This window comes from Haliotis rubra, unplaced genomic scaffold (genome assembly GCF_003918875.1).
Source record: "Haliotis rubra isolate DU_JTF1 unplaced genomic scaffold, ASM391887v1 Scf254, whole genome shotgun sequence".
Classification (NCBI taxonomy): domain Eukaryota; kingdom Metazoa; phylum Mollusca; class Gastropoda; order Lepetellida; family Haliotidae; genus Haliotis; species Haliotis rubra.
Genome location: NW_025766603.1, coordinates 712881 through 730795, shown reverse-complemented (window position 1 = coordinate 730795; position 17915 = coordinate 712881). Strand labels below are relative to the sequence as shown.

The window sequence follows — 17915 nt, the reverse complement described above, 5'->3', positions numbered from 1 at the left end:
AGTACCATTGAAAACAAAAAAGAAATCAGAAAATATCTGCATACGTTATTTATACACCACAAACCAAAACAATATGCAGGGTTTTGGTTAATACGTTTAGTACGTTATTTACGGTTAACTGCTTAGTCAATCATCAGTCAATCATCAGTCAATCCATCCTGAAGTTTGAATCTTCGTTCAAAGTTGGAATGCACATTAAAACCCGTGAAGATCCGAGTTAATACTGTTCCTCAACACCCCCCGCCACAAACTGTCCTCGAGTAACGGGACTGGGTGGTCAGGCCCGCTGACCTGGTTGATGGACGTCATTCCGACAATCGGTGCTCATGATGTCGACCACTGGGTTGTCTGGTACAGAGTCAGTTACTTACAGCAGGCGGTCATATGGCTGGAATATTACCGAGTGTGGCGTCAAACAAACAAACAGACCAAGAAAACACCCAAAGGTGGGGTTTCCTAATAATAGTGAGTGAGTGAGTATAGTTTTACGCCGCTTTTTGCAATATTCCAGCAATATCATGGTGGGGGACACCAGAACGGGGCTTCACACATTATACCCATGTTGGGAATCGAACCCGGGTCGAGCGAACGCATTAACCACAAGGCTACCTTACCGACCCAGACGTATGGACTGAATGCACGTATTGATATATCGAAATTGAGGAAAGCCTGCTATTATTTCATGCATTTAAAAAAAATATTTCAAACGATTTTTCTTATCAAAAGCGCCAAGAAAACTTTAGGTAAAAACATATCAAAGGTCACAAAGGTAGCTCCCTCTACAAGTCCATCTATCAGCGGAACTGTTGTTTAACACAAAGGAAAATAATTCTTTGAAATACTGTTTTTCCTTGTACAAAATACAGCTCTGTCTGTACAAGCGGAATGCGTTCTAAACAGACATGACCTTTTCCCACGAAAGTCCCGAGAACGCTCCCTCGGGCGGTTCCACCATACAGCAAAACAACATCTCCGTCGATCTGTCATCGGCGGTCTAGCAGAGGGCTTTCCCCTTCAACATAAGCAGTCGTTCGCGCAGTAGCATTTACCCAACAAAACGAGTATAGGAACTTTATGCTTTCGTAGAATGGGACCTTGTGCAGGAGATAGAAGTTGGATTTTGTAAAACAATGAAAAGGATTTTAATATGGCTGCCAATTCGAAGGGAGATGTGGATACTAAAAATTCCCCCAAAGTAGGCAGTTGCAGCGACAGCGACTCCAGCAACACCAGCGAGGAGGAACGACTTCGACGCTTATTTCAAACATGCGACGCAGACGGGGATGGATTCATTGACGGGTGAGATTTTGGGGGATTTCCGTGAAATCTTGTAAATTGCAAAATTAGCAATCAACGTGCCTCGTTGCTTGTGATATACACGTGCATTATGGGGTGTAATACGCGTGCACTTTTTGACAGGTGTTTTTTTACAGGGATGCATTTATCAGAGAAATGGTTTGGGGAAATTTAAAAAAATAAAGTGTGAATTGAAAAATTGGCATTTGCTTTGAATTCTGCACGTGGGTGGTAGCATGCCTTTACTTACGTCTCACACGTGTCAAATATTGCTGGAAGATCGAACTGTTTTACAAATGTCTATTGAATGCATAAATATCGGATGTTGCACTAGGTGTGTGCCAGTGCCTGGAAATGATTCCATCAATTGATGATGATGATGATGGGTGTTTATCCTGCCCATGTTTATTTACAATTGTAATCAAGAAATAAATATACAAAAGGCAGTAGAATTAGGACTGTGTATTGAGAAGAAAAGTTTGAGCAGGGAGCTGTGAATCGATAATTGTCTACAGACAGGATTTGGTACAGACTAGTCTCTGAATATATATAGTTTTGATGAAAACAAACTAACTCCATTGAAATGAAAAGGAGCCCAATTTAGCTGATCCTGAGAGAAATCTAGACTTGCCTTATTTAAGGCTTTTACATAGCAGAAAGGAAAAATACTGTTTTTTTGTGATTGTAAGACAGAATAAATTTAGAAATGTCCCTTGTAAGGGAAAGTTTGATGTTTACATTTTAAGAGTATATGAAATGCATGCATTATGAGAATAATATTTTTGCAGTATGATATGTAAAAGTGTAATGCATCTAGTGGACAAAGTACTGAAAAATCATTAATGTAGAAGTTTTGTAGTTTTGTACACATGTCAAGTTTTGCAAGGGGACTGGATTCCCACTTTCAAAATGTCATGTTTATATACACATTGTCGTGGAACACAGTCCGCTGTTGACAACATGATTAACTCAAGTAAGTAATTAGGATCAAGTCTCAAGTGGATCAGGGGTGGAAATAACCCATTGCCCGACGCCCCAGTACAGTGTTTTTTTCTGTCGGGCAAGCAAATTTGTATATCACACTGTACCTGTGTCCAGGTGCTTTTCCAATGTTAATTATGTTGTTGATTTAAAAAATCAACAAGAAAATCGACCAGTATAGTGGAAAAATTATCAGGGCAAGTGATTTTACATGTGCCACTGTACCGGAGTACACAAGCAATTGCAAAGTTATTTCCACCCCTGTGGATATCCATGTATATTAAGAAAAAACATAAATATATGGCTGAGAACATTCCTTGGTTATTTGTGTCTCTTTTCTTTAAGCAGAAAGATAAGAAAGTGCCTGTGACATGATGGCACGTAAAAAATGCCAAGACTAAACTTGCATCACAGTGTGTGTCTCATTGAAATGAAAGCATTTTTTCTGAAACAATACATTTCCGTGTTAAGGTTGCTGGGCACCAAGATATAAGTTTGCAAATTTTGACCCCATCTAAGTAAAGAATGCATGGGTTCTTGAGCGATCTAACTGTCTTTGAAATGAAAGCTATTACTCTGAAAACAATACATTTCTGTGTGAATGTTTGAGAGCACATGGATATAAGTTTGCAAATTTTGAACCCTATCAAGGTGCATGATGCTTGTGTTTTGAGCAAATTATATGTACACTTTTTAATGTTTCATTTCCTTTCCACCATGATGCACAAGTTATTTTTTTCATCTTTTGCTGAAAAACCCAAACAAAATCCATAATAATATTTCCGAGGAAACTCCCTTTGTGCATAGATACTTTGGCATTTGGAAATAACAAAGTGGATAAAAAAGTCACAACAATATGATGATTCAGCCGTAATCATTTACATTGTGAACAGGATGATTGACTTTGTTTTCTGAGATCAGGTATGCTAATATGATTGCTTCACTAAAGAAGTTTCAGAAATCTTGAAACTATTGGGCTGGTCAGAAATTACACCTGACCAAGCATTATATTGAGGTGTCTTCGGATCATATACATGAGTAAATGATATGATTTTCAGAGCTCCAGATAAGATTTAGCTCATGTGGGTACTGTACCCACTGTATTTTTTTGGAGTGGGTATTATAAATGTTGAGTGGGTATTTCAATTTCCGTTACCCACTGCTTTCAAATATGTGCGTATTTCAGTCATTTTACTCACTTAAGTATTATGTCATTGAGTAAGTTTACTAAGCAGGTATGTTCTGCCTTATGTCATACCTAATCAAAACCAACTTAAATATAATGGAAATCACTCATCCTATACTGACAGTACAACACTTGCCCTATACTGATAGCAATCGATGTCATTTTCATTACGCAAGCGATTTTTATAAATATATTCCGTACGCATTTGTTTTAAACTTTTTGCGTATCTAACATTTTAAATGCGTAGTTGGTACGCAACAATTATTTGTCAATGCGTAAATGGGAATTTTCTATGCATATTTTACCCGGATACGCAGCTTATCTGAGCCTCTGATTTTAATGAGAATTGATTGTGTATATTATGAATGTTATCATGATGTCAATATCTGCCATTGACAGGTGATCAGGGACCAGTGGCTGATTGTTCATAATTGATAAACAACTGACATTTCGTGAAATGATAGTTTTAATCTTTATGATGAGCTAATATGATGTATGACATTTATTATATGTATCATATTTCTTTTCACAAACATTTCTGCCATATTTCTTGTCATTGACACTTGTTATATTTCTGTCATTGAGGTTCAGTGAGGTGGCTCCATGGTTAATGCCATTGCTTGTCATGCCAAATGTCTGGGTTTGATTCCCCACATTGGTACAGTGTAGGAAGGCCATTCTGGTGTTAGGGACCATTAATAATTAATGGGTCTCTGTCTGTCGACCGCCTCCGTGGTGTAGTGGTTAGAGCGTCCACCCAAGAGCTGAAGGTCGCGGGTTCGATCCCCTACCGCGTCATACCAAAAGACGTTAACATATGGTACTTGTTGGTGCCTGCCTGGCGCTCGGCATTAATGGGTACAACAAGGACTGGTCGGCTCGGAGTCAGTATAATGTGTCTGAGTGGGGTATTCATGCTTCACTGCGGCATGGTATCTCAGTGGGCTAGCACTATAAAACCAGCTTCAGTCTGGGCTAGTACAAGCAGCCACATACCACGCTACGCATACACATACACACGCATGCACGACGTTAAACCCAATTTCACCTCACCTCACCATATGCCTGCTGAGAACCTGCCCTTGTACCTCACTTAATTTCTAAAGTTAAAGCCAAGTGGTTAAACCCAATTTCACCTCAGTTACCCAAGTTTGATTTCCCAAATGGGTACAGTGTGTGAAGCCCTTTCTGGTGTCCCCCGCCGTGATGTTGCTGGAATATTGCTAGAAGCAGAGTAAAACTAAACTCACTCACTCACTCTTAAAGTTCAGTTTGTTTGGCGACAGAAAGTGTTTTCGAGGTGTTCCTTTGTGGCAGGTAATATTCTTGGTATAATAAGCAATGTTACCATCTTTCATGATATTTTCTGGGGCGGAGGGGTAGCCTAGTGGTTAAGGCGTTCGCTTGTCACGCCAGTTACCCGGGTTCGATTCCCCACATGGGTACAATGTGTTAAGCCCATTTCTGGGGTCCCCCGCCATGATATTGCTGGAATATTGCTAAAAGCGGCGTAAAACCAAACTCACTCACTCATGATATTTTCTGATATATTTTGTCTTTATGCTATCAGATATATATACATGTTTGTTTTTCAAAACCTATGATACTTTTTTTATGCTTCAGTCTGTGTGTTAAATGTCATGATAAGGAAAAGTTCATTATGCCACAGTATACTGATTAAGCTTTAGTGAGATATACATATTAAAATCCTCTCGATCTACCTGTCCTCTTATGCAGACTATGTGTTAAATGTCATGATAAGGAAAAGTTCATTATGCCACAGTATACTGATTAAGCTTTAGTGAGATATACATATTAAAATCCTCTCGATCTACCTGTCCTCTTATGCAGACTATGTGTTAAATGTCATGATAAGGAAAAGTTCATTATGCCACAGTATACTGATTAAGCTTTAGTGAGATATACATATTAAAATCCTCTCGATCTACCTGTCCTCTTATGCAGACTATGTGTTAAATGTCATGATAAGGAAAAGTTCATTATGCCACAGTATACTGATTAAGCTTTAGTGAGATATACATATTAAAATCCTCTCAATCTACCTGTCCTCTTGTGCAGTCTATGTGTGAAGCCCATTTCTAGTGTCCCCTGTTGTGATATTGCTTTAATATTGCTAAAACCTGGCTCAAAACTGTTCTTGCTCTCTGCTCATTCATGCAGTCTGTGAAACACAGTGTCCACAATTGACTCAGGCTACATTTCTTTGGCAAGTCTGCAACATTGTATTACGTGCAAATACCCTCAACCAGACTGTCTCTATTATTCAAGTGTCCTTTTACCATGTCATAAATATTATATTTTTAACATGTTAGTGTAAATATTTAAACTGCATTATTTACACCCTGTCACAACAATAGGACTACTTGTCTGTGAAGCATGCGAAGTGTACAATAACAAATATGTATTGATTATGTGTCGGAACTGTTGAATGACTGGAATCATATTATGGCTGTGCTGTTATAAATAATTAATATTTCCTAAACAAAATCACTTCATGATTCTAATTTCATCTGGACCGATATTGGCCTTACATTAGACATATAGATATTTACCAAGGATTCCATACTTAGTACCCGTATAGATCCGGGTTAAAATTGATCTTCAGTAACCCTGGCGCGCTGACTTGGTTGACACATGTCATCATATCCCAATTACGTAGATCAATGCTCATGCTGTTGATGACTTGATTATTTACAGACCGCCGCCATACAGCTGGAATATTCCTGAATGCAGTGTAAACCTAAACTAAATCGCACCATACTTTCTGCCATTTGCAGACAGATTTGAAAAAATATGATTTTTGTATCTGGAAAAAATGTTTTTTGTTCAAATTTAGAATTGTTTTTAAGATTCAGGGTACTTCAATGTTTTAATTGAAACTAAAATGTGAAATTAATCATTAAAGCCTCTATGTTTAATGGTCTGTTATCAGTGAAATACTAGTCACCTTAGACTAATGCTTAGTCTCTGAATATAAACAACACCAGGTTTTCTTCAGGATTTACTCCCACCTGTAGTAGGCAACTGGACAAGTTATGAGTTAAAAATTCAAATAATTTTAGCCAACCATGTACCAGACTGAGGTACTCAACATCATCTTATACTCCATCAGCAGTTAAAATGTGGAATAATATTCCCTTAGCTATTAGAAATTGCGACTCTGTTGTATCATTAAATCGTATATCCATTTGAAAGAAAAATGTGCACCTAAATACTATTCATATGCAATAAGGGAGTTAAAAGTTTTGCACACAAGATTAAGATATATGGTGAGTACACTTAATTATGATTTATTTAGTATAAATATAAATAAAATGGCGCATCATGTCAATGTGGCCATGGATGTGAGAATGTTTTTCATTACTTCCTTGAATGTCCATTGTATACTATTCAAAGACACAAACTTTTACAATCTTTAGAAAGTATTGTAAAACTTAGAACACTGATTAGTATTAATCTTGTCTTACATGGCCATGCAGGTCTCTCAATTACTGAAAATCAGAATGTTTTCTAATATGTACCGTATATGACCGTCTATAAGACGACCCCATGGATAAGACGACCCCCAAACTTGACCCTTAAAACCAGTGTCAAAATGGTATGTTTCATGCATAAGTCGATCCCCCGCGATGGGGTCCTAATCGCGGCAAACACAGACCACAGACAACTGACAGTTACCAATAATTATAACTTTGGTCCACATTATTCAAAGAATTCACAGTCATATATATTGTGTCTACTCATGGATCGAAACGAAGTGTAGTTGACAGAAAATGCATAATATATTTTGCTTCTCTAAATATCATATTTATTGTAGCAACAAACTGGCTTGCTTATTTTACCCCATTCAACAATCACGAACTGATTACCGCCTCATTTTCCATTGACTGCTAGTTTACAGTAACATCGGTAAAAATGTGTGGATTTAAATGGCTTCCGTATTTTACCCCATTCCATGTGCGTACAACTTCTGCTTACCACGTTCATGAGGGTCTGTATAACCTTAGTGTTGATTATATATATTTTACATAAAAACTGTAATTAAAATTACACAATGCTAGGATATATTTCTTTGGGTTAAATAATAGTATTCTGTATTATATTTTACTGACGACTCGCGCCAGAATTCATCCGTTATATTATTGTGCATGTTTGAACTTGTTCGCGGGAAAGCGTGTGTGCACAGCTGATTGCTATTTCGGCTCAGATACACACGGTAATCTTAATCCCTGCAAATAATACAATGCGCCAGCAAAAACAACTTATAACTTAAAAGGTAAATAATCTTGTCCAGTGATGTTTAATTGCAAATTTGACGTCTCTACTGACAAAGTCGTCTTCTGTTGTTTGTTCACGCGAAGTGATACGATGTTGTTTTCTTACCCCTGGAAAAAAGTTTGACGAAAGCGTAACCCATGGATAAGACGACCCCCTTCTACAGACTGCTTTTTTTTATCCTCAAAATTCGGCTTATAGACGGTCATATACGGTATATATCTATATAGCTCAAACAAAATGTTTTCTCACTTAAATTCTGTTGTACATATCCTATTATTGGGAGAGGGCTTTTCAAAGTTGGATAACGTAACCCTTTTTTGAATGAATACAATATGTTTCAACCATTTCAGTTCTGTTTACATACAATCAAACAGTAACGAACCTGTTTCAGTCTCACCCTACTCTTCTCACTAGACAGTGGACTGTGCTCTTATACCCATAGGTGTTACCCTAATTAACCTTCTAGTTCAATGTCTGTCAACTGACTGTGTGTCAGATGGGTGTCTGTAAATTGGGAGATAACCTCTAGATGTGTTCCGCCATGTGTTGTAAACTCTATAACTGCCTGACAGTGAGTGTATCACACATGTAACACACTTACGATTGTCTGTGTTACTGGAACAGTGTTTGGCCATCCATAGTAAAGCATAGAAGCTGTGTTTGCTGATAGTTTGACTGATGCCATCGTGTGTTATAAACTCTATAACACCCTGACAGTGAGTGTATCACACACGTAACACACTTACGATTGTCTGTGTGTTACTGGAACAGTGTTTGGCCATCCATGGTTAAGCATAGAAGCTGTGTTTGCTGATAGTTTGACTGATGCCATCATGTGTTGTAAACTCTATAACACCCTGACAGTGAGTGTATCACACACGTAACACACTTACGATTGTCTGTGTGTTACTGGAACAGTGTTTGGCCATCCATGGTAATGCATAGAAGCTGTGTTTGCTGATAGTTTGACTGATGCCATCCTGTGTTATAAACTCTATAACACCCTAACAGTGAGTGTATCGAACACATAACACACTTACAATTGTCTGTGTGTTACTGGAACAGTGGTTGGCCATCCATAGTAATGTATAGAAGCTGTGTTTTGCTGATAGTTTGACTGATGCCATCGTGTGTTATAAACTCTATAACACCCTCACACTGACAGTGAGTGTATCACACACTAACACACTTACAATTGTCTGTGTGTTACTGGAACAGTGTTTGGCCATCCATGGTAATGCATAGAAGCTGTGTTTGCTGATAGTTTGACTGATGCCACCATGTGTTTGAACAATCTGGTTGACTGTACATTTTATGGTATCAATATCATTCTCCCTGTTGTGTAAATATTGGCGTTATTATCCGCTTAGTGGTGGAGTAAATAATCATGTTTTCATCAATTCCTTGGGTTTGTTTATGCTTTGGTTTTACTCAGTCTGCCTTGTTCATGGAGAGGCATTAAATTAGGTTAGAGAGTTTGAAATAATCAGGTGTCTCCTCTGGTCTGAAACAGTAACATTCTGTATTCTTGTTGATCACAATTTTTGCCATATGATAGAGGGCAACTTGGTGGTGGTTAATTTTTGTGGACTAATGAAAAGACAACAAATTTCTAATCCTGCTTCATCTGGTGTCCATGCCTGGATGTTGTAATGAGTGACTGTTACTGAGGTCTTGTGGAAAAAGGATCTGCCCAGAAACTGTGTCCATTGTCTTGTGGAGACGTCTAGTGTGTGGAACATCTGCCTGAGACTGCTTTCGTTATCTTGTGGAGATTGCCTTGGGACATCCAAAAGACAGACTGTCTGCACTGGTAAAAAATCTATTGACCATAAATATATATATAAATATACATGAAGGGATGAAACTGCCATAATATAAGTTGTAAGCTTCTCTCGAGGGTAATACGGTAATGCCGGCTCAGGTAACACTGCTACAAAAGGCGTACAATCAGACTGTATTACCCGAGGGAGAAGCATGCAACGTATTTATCTTACTGCCATGTTAAATGTACAAAATATCATTTTGTTTTATTTTGAAGATTGATAAGCTCGCTACTGACTATATGACACATAAACAAAATGGCGTCTGCCTCTCAACTGGATTTTTAAAATCAGTGAAACAGATTCTGACAAGCTTTAAACTGCTAAAAAAATGGTTAATTATGTTTACGTTGAGTGCAAACGATGCAATATATAAAATAGTTTATATAAAGCAGTGAAAATCAGTAAAATGCTTATGTACACAATGAAACAGCTATTCCAACGGTTTTCGAACCGTCATATTATGACGTCATACAATTGTTAGCGATACATCTTCTCATCGGACAGTTTGGCGGTTACCGTGGTAGCGGGTAATATTTTTTCAAGCTGTCACCCTCCTGGGAGGGGTGACACGGAAACTTGTTAAAGCGTCATTGACCAGTGAAATTAAAGTATTTTACATGGAGGTAAGATAATATGCCATGTTTTGGTAAAACCAACAGGGTTGAGGTTGGTGCAGACAAACCAAAAAAACGGGACAAAACTGGATTCGAACCAGGTATCCCAGCTTTCTGTTGTACACATTTGATACAACTCTGTACTGCCAACTACATCACCTCAGACAAGATCGCCTCTGTTGTGTAGTGGTTAGAGCGTCCGCCCGGAGAGCGGAAGGTCGCCGGTTCGATCCCCGACCACGTCATACCAAAAGACGTTAAAATATGGTACTTGTTGGTCCCTGCCTGGCGCCCGGCATTAATGGGTACAACAAGGACTGGTCGGCTCGGAGTCAGTATAATGTGTCTGAGTGGGGTATTCATGCTTCACTGCGGCATGGTATCTCAGTGGGCTAGCACTATAAAACCAGCTTAAGTCTGGGCTAGTACAAGCAGCCGCACCTACACATACACACACATGCACGTCGTCATATGAGCGAAATATTCTCAAGAACGACGTTAAACCCAATTTCACCTCACCTCAGACAACTCCCTCAAGGGTAGAAGAGCTCTGCCATATCATACCATACTCCTTCATGATATCAACCCTTAGTCTGGTGATTCCATAAGTGGTCCCCAGCAAGTGATGCTGTCCGTACGCAGCAATTAAACAATAATTAACCCGCTCAATTTGTGTGCTGACGATTAGGTGCCTGACTCTGAGGGTCTGGGTTCGAATCCCTGATGGGACTCATCCCAACAAAAGTACAAGAATCTGTACTTTACTACGAAAGTGCAATCCCAAATATAACGTATGTTACATTTCTAAATGGCATTGTGTAATGATAAATTATGGATTGGTTGGCCAGGTTCAGTGGTATGCATGTTGTTGTAACTTGGGTGGTTGTTCATTATATCAGTCACTAGTTCGGTATGTTTAGTCCTGTGCAGCTTATCCTTCAGAACAAAGCAGAAGATTCAATGATACAATGTTTCCAACACTAGCTGTATATTGAAGGTGAATGCTGTAATTAGTCTACAGCTTGAAGATACCTATGTAATTATCACACGCTAAGTAATTAAGCAGAATATCCAAGGATGCAATGTCTCCCAATGTAGCTGTATATGTAGCATGCTGTAATTAGTCTACAGCTTTACAATACCTATGTAATTATTACACACCAGCTAATTAAGCAGATTATCCAAGGATGCAATGTCTCCCAATGTAGCTGTATATTGAAGGTGACTGCTGTAATTAGTCTACAGCTTTACAATACCTACGTAATTATCACACGCTAGGTAATTAAGCAGATTATCCAAGGATGCAATGTCTCCCAATGTAGCTGTATATTGAAGGTGACTGCTGTAATTAGTCTACAGCTTTACAATACCTACGTAATTATCACACGCTAGGTAATTAAGCAGAATATCCAAGGATGCAATGTCTCCCAATGTAGCTGTATATTGAAGGTGACTGCTGTAATTAGTCTACAGCTTTACAATACCTACGTAATTATCACACGCTAGGTAATTAAGCAGAATATCCAAGGATGCAATGTCTCCCAATGTAGCTGTATATTGAAGGTGACTGCTGTAATTAGTGTACAGCTTTACAATACCTACGTAATTAACACACGCTAGGTAATTAAGCAGAATATCCAAGGATGCAATGTCTCCCAATGTAGCTGTATATTGAAGGTGACTGCTTAATGTAGTGTACAGCTTTACAATACCTACGTAATACACACACGCTAGGTAATTAAGCAGAATATCCAAGGATGCAATGTCTCCCAATGTAGCTGTATATTGAAGGTGACTGCTGTAATTAGTCTACAGCTTTAAAATACCTATGTATATTATTACACACCAGCTAATTAAGCAGAATATCCAAGGATGCAATGTCTCCCAATGTAGCTGTATATTGAAGGTGACTGCTGTAATTAGTCTACAGCTTTAAAATACCTACGTAATTATCACACGCTAGGTAATTAAGCAGAATATCCAAGGATGCAATGTCTCCCAATGTAGCTGTATATTGAAGGTGACTGCTGTAATTAGTCTACAGCTTTAAAATACCTATGTATATTATTACACACCAGCTAATTAAGCAGAATATCCAAGGATGCAATGTCTCCCAATGTAGCTGTATATTGAAGGTGCATGGTTTAATCAGTCTATAGCTTTAAAGTACCCATGCATTATGAACCCCCTTGCTAATTGCAAAGCTTCAAGGAAGCAATGTCTCCCTCAGTAGCTGTGTAATGAGGACCCATGGCATAACAAATTTATAGCCTTCAAGTACCAGTGTATATTTATCATATCACAGCTAAGTGGAAAGTCACCCAGAGGGGCTGTATATTGAGGATGTGTGGTGTAATTAGCCTATAGCTCTCAAGTAGGTATGTTTATTATCTCATCCTTGCTAAGTAGCCGGTTGATCCTCGGAAGCAATGTCTCCCCAAGTAGCTGTATACTGAGTAAGGCGGAAACAATTCACAAATGTCTCGTGATATTAAATGGGCGATATGATTCATGATACATGTATTTGTTCTACTTATCTTGCACTTCAAATAGGGCCGGTGGGGTAGCCTTGTGGTTATGTCACATCGAACACCTGAGTTCGATTCCTCACGTGGGTACAATGTGTGAAGCCCATTTCTGGTGTCCCCAGACGTGATATTGCTGGAATATTGCTGAAAGCGACGTAAAAACATTAAAACTCACTAACTCACTGTACATCAAATAACTTTAAATGGCAATGTCCAACACTTGAGGTATAATGTTTTAGGTGAAGGAGGTGGGGTGGGTGTATTTTGCAGATGTATTTTATTCACTTAATGAGTACTGAAAGTAATGAAACCCCCTAATGCTTGTCATATTTGTAGCCGACCTTCTATTATATGTCCATGCACATTTTTGTCGTCGCTGTTGAAAAGACAAAATTCAAATGCAATCTCTATTTTTTGTAAAAATATAATGTCCATTATTGCATGTCCCTTCATGAATATGTGTATTATTTTTTTCTGCCCTCCACAAGATGCTCTTTTTGGTGATTAGTTACTTGTTGCCTTCTAGATTTATCAGCAGACTACCCATTTGTGTTTCCCTACAGGTATATATCTGTGATTCAGGGCTCCAGATAAGGGCCGTATCGGTGTATGTACGGATATAAAATATGCACGATACGGTAGGAAATAATTTAGAAAACGTAGCAGATACGCACTACAGCAATGGTGTACGGTCTTAGAATCATTTACAGACGTGTTTATCTGAAAAATTATTGTTTTATTGTTTATTGACCTGTTTACACAAGAGTAGCAATGTTGTGGTGCATATATGAAACAAAACACAAGATTACTGATACTCCATTAAATTCCATTCAGTACTCTAAATGTACTCTTAAGGTTTTCCAGTACTCCTGTATTGAAAAAATAAGGAGTACGTACTCTTGATGTTGAAAAATTATCTGGAGCCCTGTGTGATCTGTATCACTTCTGACATTTCTTCCACATCAATCTGACATGTCATGATATAACTTAAATACTCTTCTAAAAGGTTTGAAAATACTCCCTCCTCTATAGTGACCAGTATATGTCAATAAACAGCATCTCCCAGTTTGTCTGTATATCGAGGCTGTGTGTTATAGTGAGGTATATGTCGGAGTTTGAGGACGTCTGACAGCTGTGTGAGCTGGAGATGTGATGAAGTCTTGAGCAGACGTGTTTGTATCTCGCCACAATGGAGGAAGGAATGGCCCTGTGCCTCTGTGGGATTTCCCTGCTCGCCCAGCATGGAGAAATACACTTTCTGTAAACCTTGTCTGCCAGGAAAGAAATCCCGGCAGTTTTTCAGTCTCATACACTTCATGTTACAGTGACTGATCCTGTGTGGAAAAGTCTCCTGACAGATAGCTTGCTGCAGTCTTGTCCATCACATAGATGCAGTGTTTGAAATTGAGTATGGCCTTTGAAATGTATTCTGGTCTGCAAGCCTGTGCCTACTGAATTGTTTTAGGTCAAGTGAAAACTAATTATAGTGTTCCTAATTGATTAGTAGCGTTTGAGGGATAAAATTCTAAATCATTTCTTGGGCGGCGGGGTAGCCAAGTGGTTAAAGCTTTCGCTCGTCAAGCCGATGGCCCGGGTTCGATTCCCCACATGGGAACAATATGTGAACCCCATTTCTGGTGTTCCCCATTGTGATGTTGCTGGAATATTGCTAAAAGCGGCATAAAACCATACTCACTCACTCGAAATCATTTCTCAGTGCTTTAATTTTGCTACTAAACTGAACCTAATATAACTGACAGAAAATATATACATTTGTTCCACCTAGCAGGTTTATCTTCACACTCTGATGACTAGTAAAATATGATTTCGTATTATACTTCGGACTGGTATAAGAGAAGAATTGTGTTTCTATAAGTGTAGACGTCATGGGGTGCTTTGTGTAACATTTTGCAGGGTTCGTAATACCCTATATGTTAGCGTGCCATGGCACGGTAAATATTGAAATGGTACGGATAAAAGAAGGTCTTGGTGCCCTTAAGGCACGCCTAAAGTTTTAGAGACATAACTCACCTCTAGTCATTTAATCCCCAAAACATTTACACAAATGACAGAGTGATGGGAGTACTGATAGTTCAGTTATTGAAGAGATAATTGTGTATGTAAGATATATTGAACAAGCGAACCTGTCACAAAATTCTCAGCTATTAAGGTGTTGGGGAAGTAGAACAAATGAAGCTTAAGAATAATAAAGCCATCTTAAACAGAAGACATATCAGTGATAAAAGAAAACAGGTTCAAATGATCATCATTGCTACAGTGGGCACACTTAATTTCTGAAAGGCACATTTAAAGTCTTTGCCAGGTGCCTTTAGGCACACTTAGAAAAAACAGTATTTCTATCCCTGTTTTGTTAAAATTTATCATTCTATGTCCTAAGAGATTTAATCATAACTGACAAAACAACAGTGACTTGTAAGTGAGGTTTACACATAGTTGCTTCCCCTGAATCTGTGAGTACAAAATGGCTGCCATAAACTCATTCAAAATCAGTTTATAGTGAATAGGATCTGTATATGCAATCTGTGTCAGTCACTATCAAAACCTTTGGTCCCAACAGATCACATCAATACAGATACCAATGCGTATCTCAATACAAATACGTGTATCGCAATTCTTTGCCAACACACACTCCATGTAACATCCATGTTACCCCACACTGACTTCTGACATTAAGGCCAAGATCTGCCTCATTGGTATACAGAATTCACCAAGTTGCCAAACTCCAACACCAGACAGAGAAGGGTATGACACATTATTTCTTACATGTTCAGCATGTGCCCAGTAATTCGTTCCACAACCCTGTCTGACATTCTCAATCAGCATATCTGCCCTCCCTGGCTCTTGTTTCTGTAGAAGGCTACTACACTGGGAAAGGTCTTCTTGTGTAAGCTGTGTATTGTAGAGTATAGGTACATGTGGCTCTGTTGCTCTCTTCATGATAGAGAACAGGTGCCTTGGTGGTCTCAGCTGCTGAAGATCTGTTAACAGTTGTGCCCCTTAGTTTGGTCAGGATCTGATGGTCATGGGCGCCTGTTTCAAATGTTTGGCCCCGTGAAGGTCCGGGTTAGAATGAACCTTCAGAAACCTATGCTTGTCGTAAGAGGCGACTAACGGGATCGGGTGGTCAGGCTCGATGGCTTGGTTGACACATGTCATCGGTTCCCAATTGTGTAGATTGATGCTCATGCCAGGAGCGTAGCTACCATTATAAAAAAAAGCCCGGGCTTACACATGATTGTTGCCAAAAAGGTTGGCCAAGCCCTCAATAGTATTTAAATATAAAGCTTTGTAACCTATCAGGCTTGTGTCTGCATGCTGTTGATCACTGGATTGTCTGGTCCAGACCGCCACCATATAGCTGGAATATTGCTGAGTGTGGCGTAAAACTAAACTTACTCACTCACTCCAAATGCTTACGGGTTTCCATGGTATAAGAAATTTAATGACTATGAATATGATCGCTGCTGATATCGTCAAGTCATATAAACATAACATGTTAGATGGCATACCTTTGTATCGTTTAATGTCAATGAAACACTTTTGTCGTTGTTTGTATCAGGCGGCCATTGTACACAAACTCTGGTGACGTCATATGTTTCCGTTGTCCTACTGATCAAATTATTGGCGCACAGCACATGTCACTATCTCACACGTCAACATCCACATTGGTTGGCTGGTTGATTGTTTAACGCCGCACTTGGCAATATTCCAGCTATATGGCGGCGGTCTTAAATTATCAACTCTGGACCAGACAATCCAGTGATCAACAGCAAGAGCATCCATTGGGATATGATGACATGTGTCACTCACTCACTCACTCACTCACTCACTCACTCACTCACTCACTCACTCACTCACTCACTCACTCACTCACTCACTCACTCACTCACTCACTCACTCACTCACTCACTCACTCACTCACCAGTAGATCGTTGTTCATGCCTTCAACCACTATCTTTCCAGACCCACACATGGACCTCTGTAAAATTGTTCTGTTCCTGAAACAACACTTAATGTTCAGTTTTGGGTGTAACCTAATTACAACTCTGATGGCCAGGGTCTGATACAACATCAGGAGGAGGTTTAGGGGGAGGAGGAAAACTATCATCATATCTCTGGATCAGTGTCACCAGTAATGAAGGCCAGCTGTTGGAAACTCCCAGGGGATTCCCCATGGATGTAGTCCGATCACCCCTCCATGCTGTGCTGGACCACTGACAGGCCATGCTGACCACTGCTGGTGTTTCTGTATGGTCGTAAAATAACCAATTTGAGGGAAACTCGTAGTCTTGAGATGATTCATAATGGTCCTTCGGACTCTATTGAAGGACGTTATTCTGGAAAACTTCGTTAACCCGTACTCCATTAATTCAATTTGTTGTTTTAGACTGTGTAACGCTATACCCAGCAGTTTCTTTACTGGCAAGCATCTTTTGTCTTTGTTGTCCCGAACTGTGAATAACTCGATGAGAAAACATTAGTTTCACTGTTACAGTTTTTCCTTATTGGACCCAGAGGTCTCTTTAGTGTACAAGTGTAAGGTCCTTTGTTTTTTCAGTGGAACGGTGAAACCCTGAAATCTGGACGGTAACTTTTTGGAATGATGTGGGACATTTAGGATACATGCTACTCTTTTCTCATTAATCTGGATGGTGGTGGAGAGGTCCACTGGTTAAGTGTTTGCTCAACACACCGATTGCTTGGGTTCTATTCTGTACAGTATTGGTGTCACCTGCTGGCGTCACATGATGTTGCTGGAATATTGCTAAAAGCCAAACCAACCTTCACTCACATAACAGTTTCTAATAAAATTCTATATTATGAATGAGTGAGTGAGTGAGTGAGTGAGTGAGTTAGGTTTTATGCTGCTTTTAGCAATATCCCAGCAATATCACGGCGGGGCACACCAGAAATGGGCTTCACACATTGTACCCATGTGGCGAATTGAACCCGGGCCTTCGGCGTGATGAGCGAGCGCTTTAACCACTAGGCTACCCCACCACCCTTCTTTATTATGACATTCTGCAGATTCTGTCTGTACAGAGGCCCCTCCTTGTGTGTTATCCTTTGTTAAATCTGATCGAGTCACTAGGAATGGTAGACCAGAAAATGTAGTTTCATTTATTATATGGATCCCTGGTAATCTAAAGCTCTGACATAACCA

The 17915-nt window shown here is 39.3% G+C and overlaps 1 protein-coding gene across 1 annotated transcript in view; it reads left to right on the top strand.

The window, feature by feature from the left end:
* The first annotated feature begins 1049 nt into the window (after nt 1–1049).
* Nucleotides 1050–17915, top strand: part of LOC124279657 (colorectal mutant cancer protein-like) — a 132179-nt gene continuing 115313 nt past the window's right edge. Inside the window, 1 exon segment of the mRNA XM_046715496.1 lies at nt 1050–1299. Within this exon segment, the coding sequence (XP_046571452.1) occupies nt 1148–1299 (152 nt within the window). The 5' untranslated portion in view covers nt 1050–1147.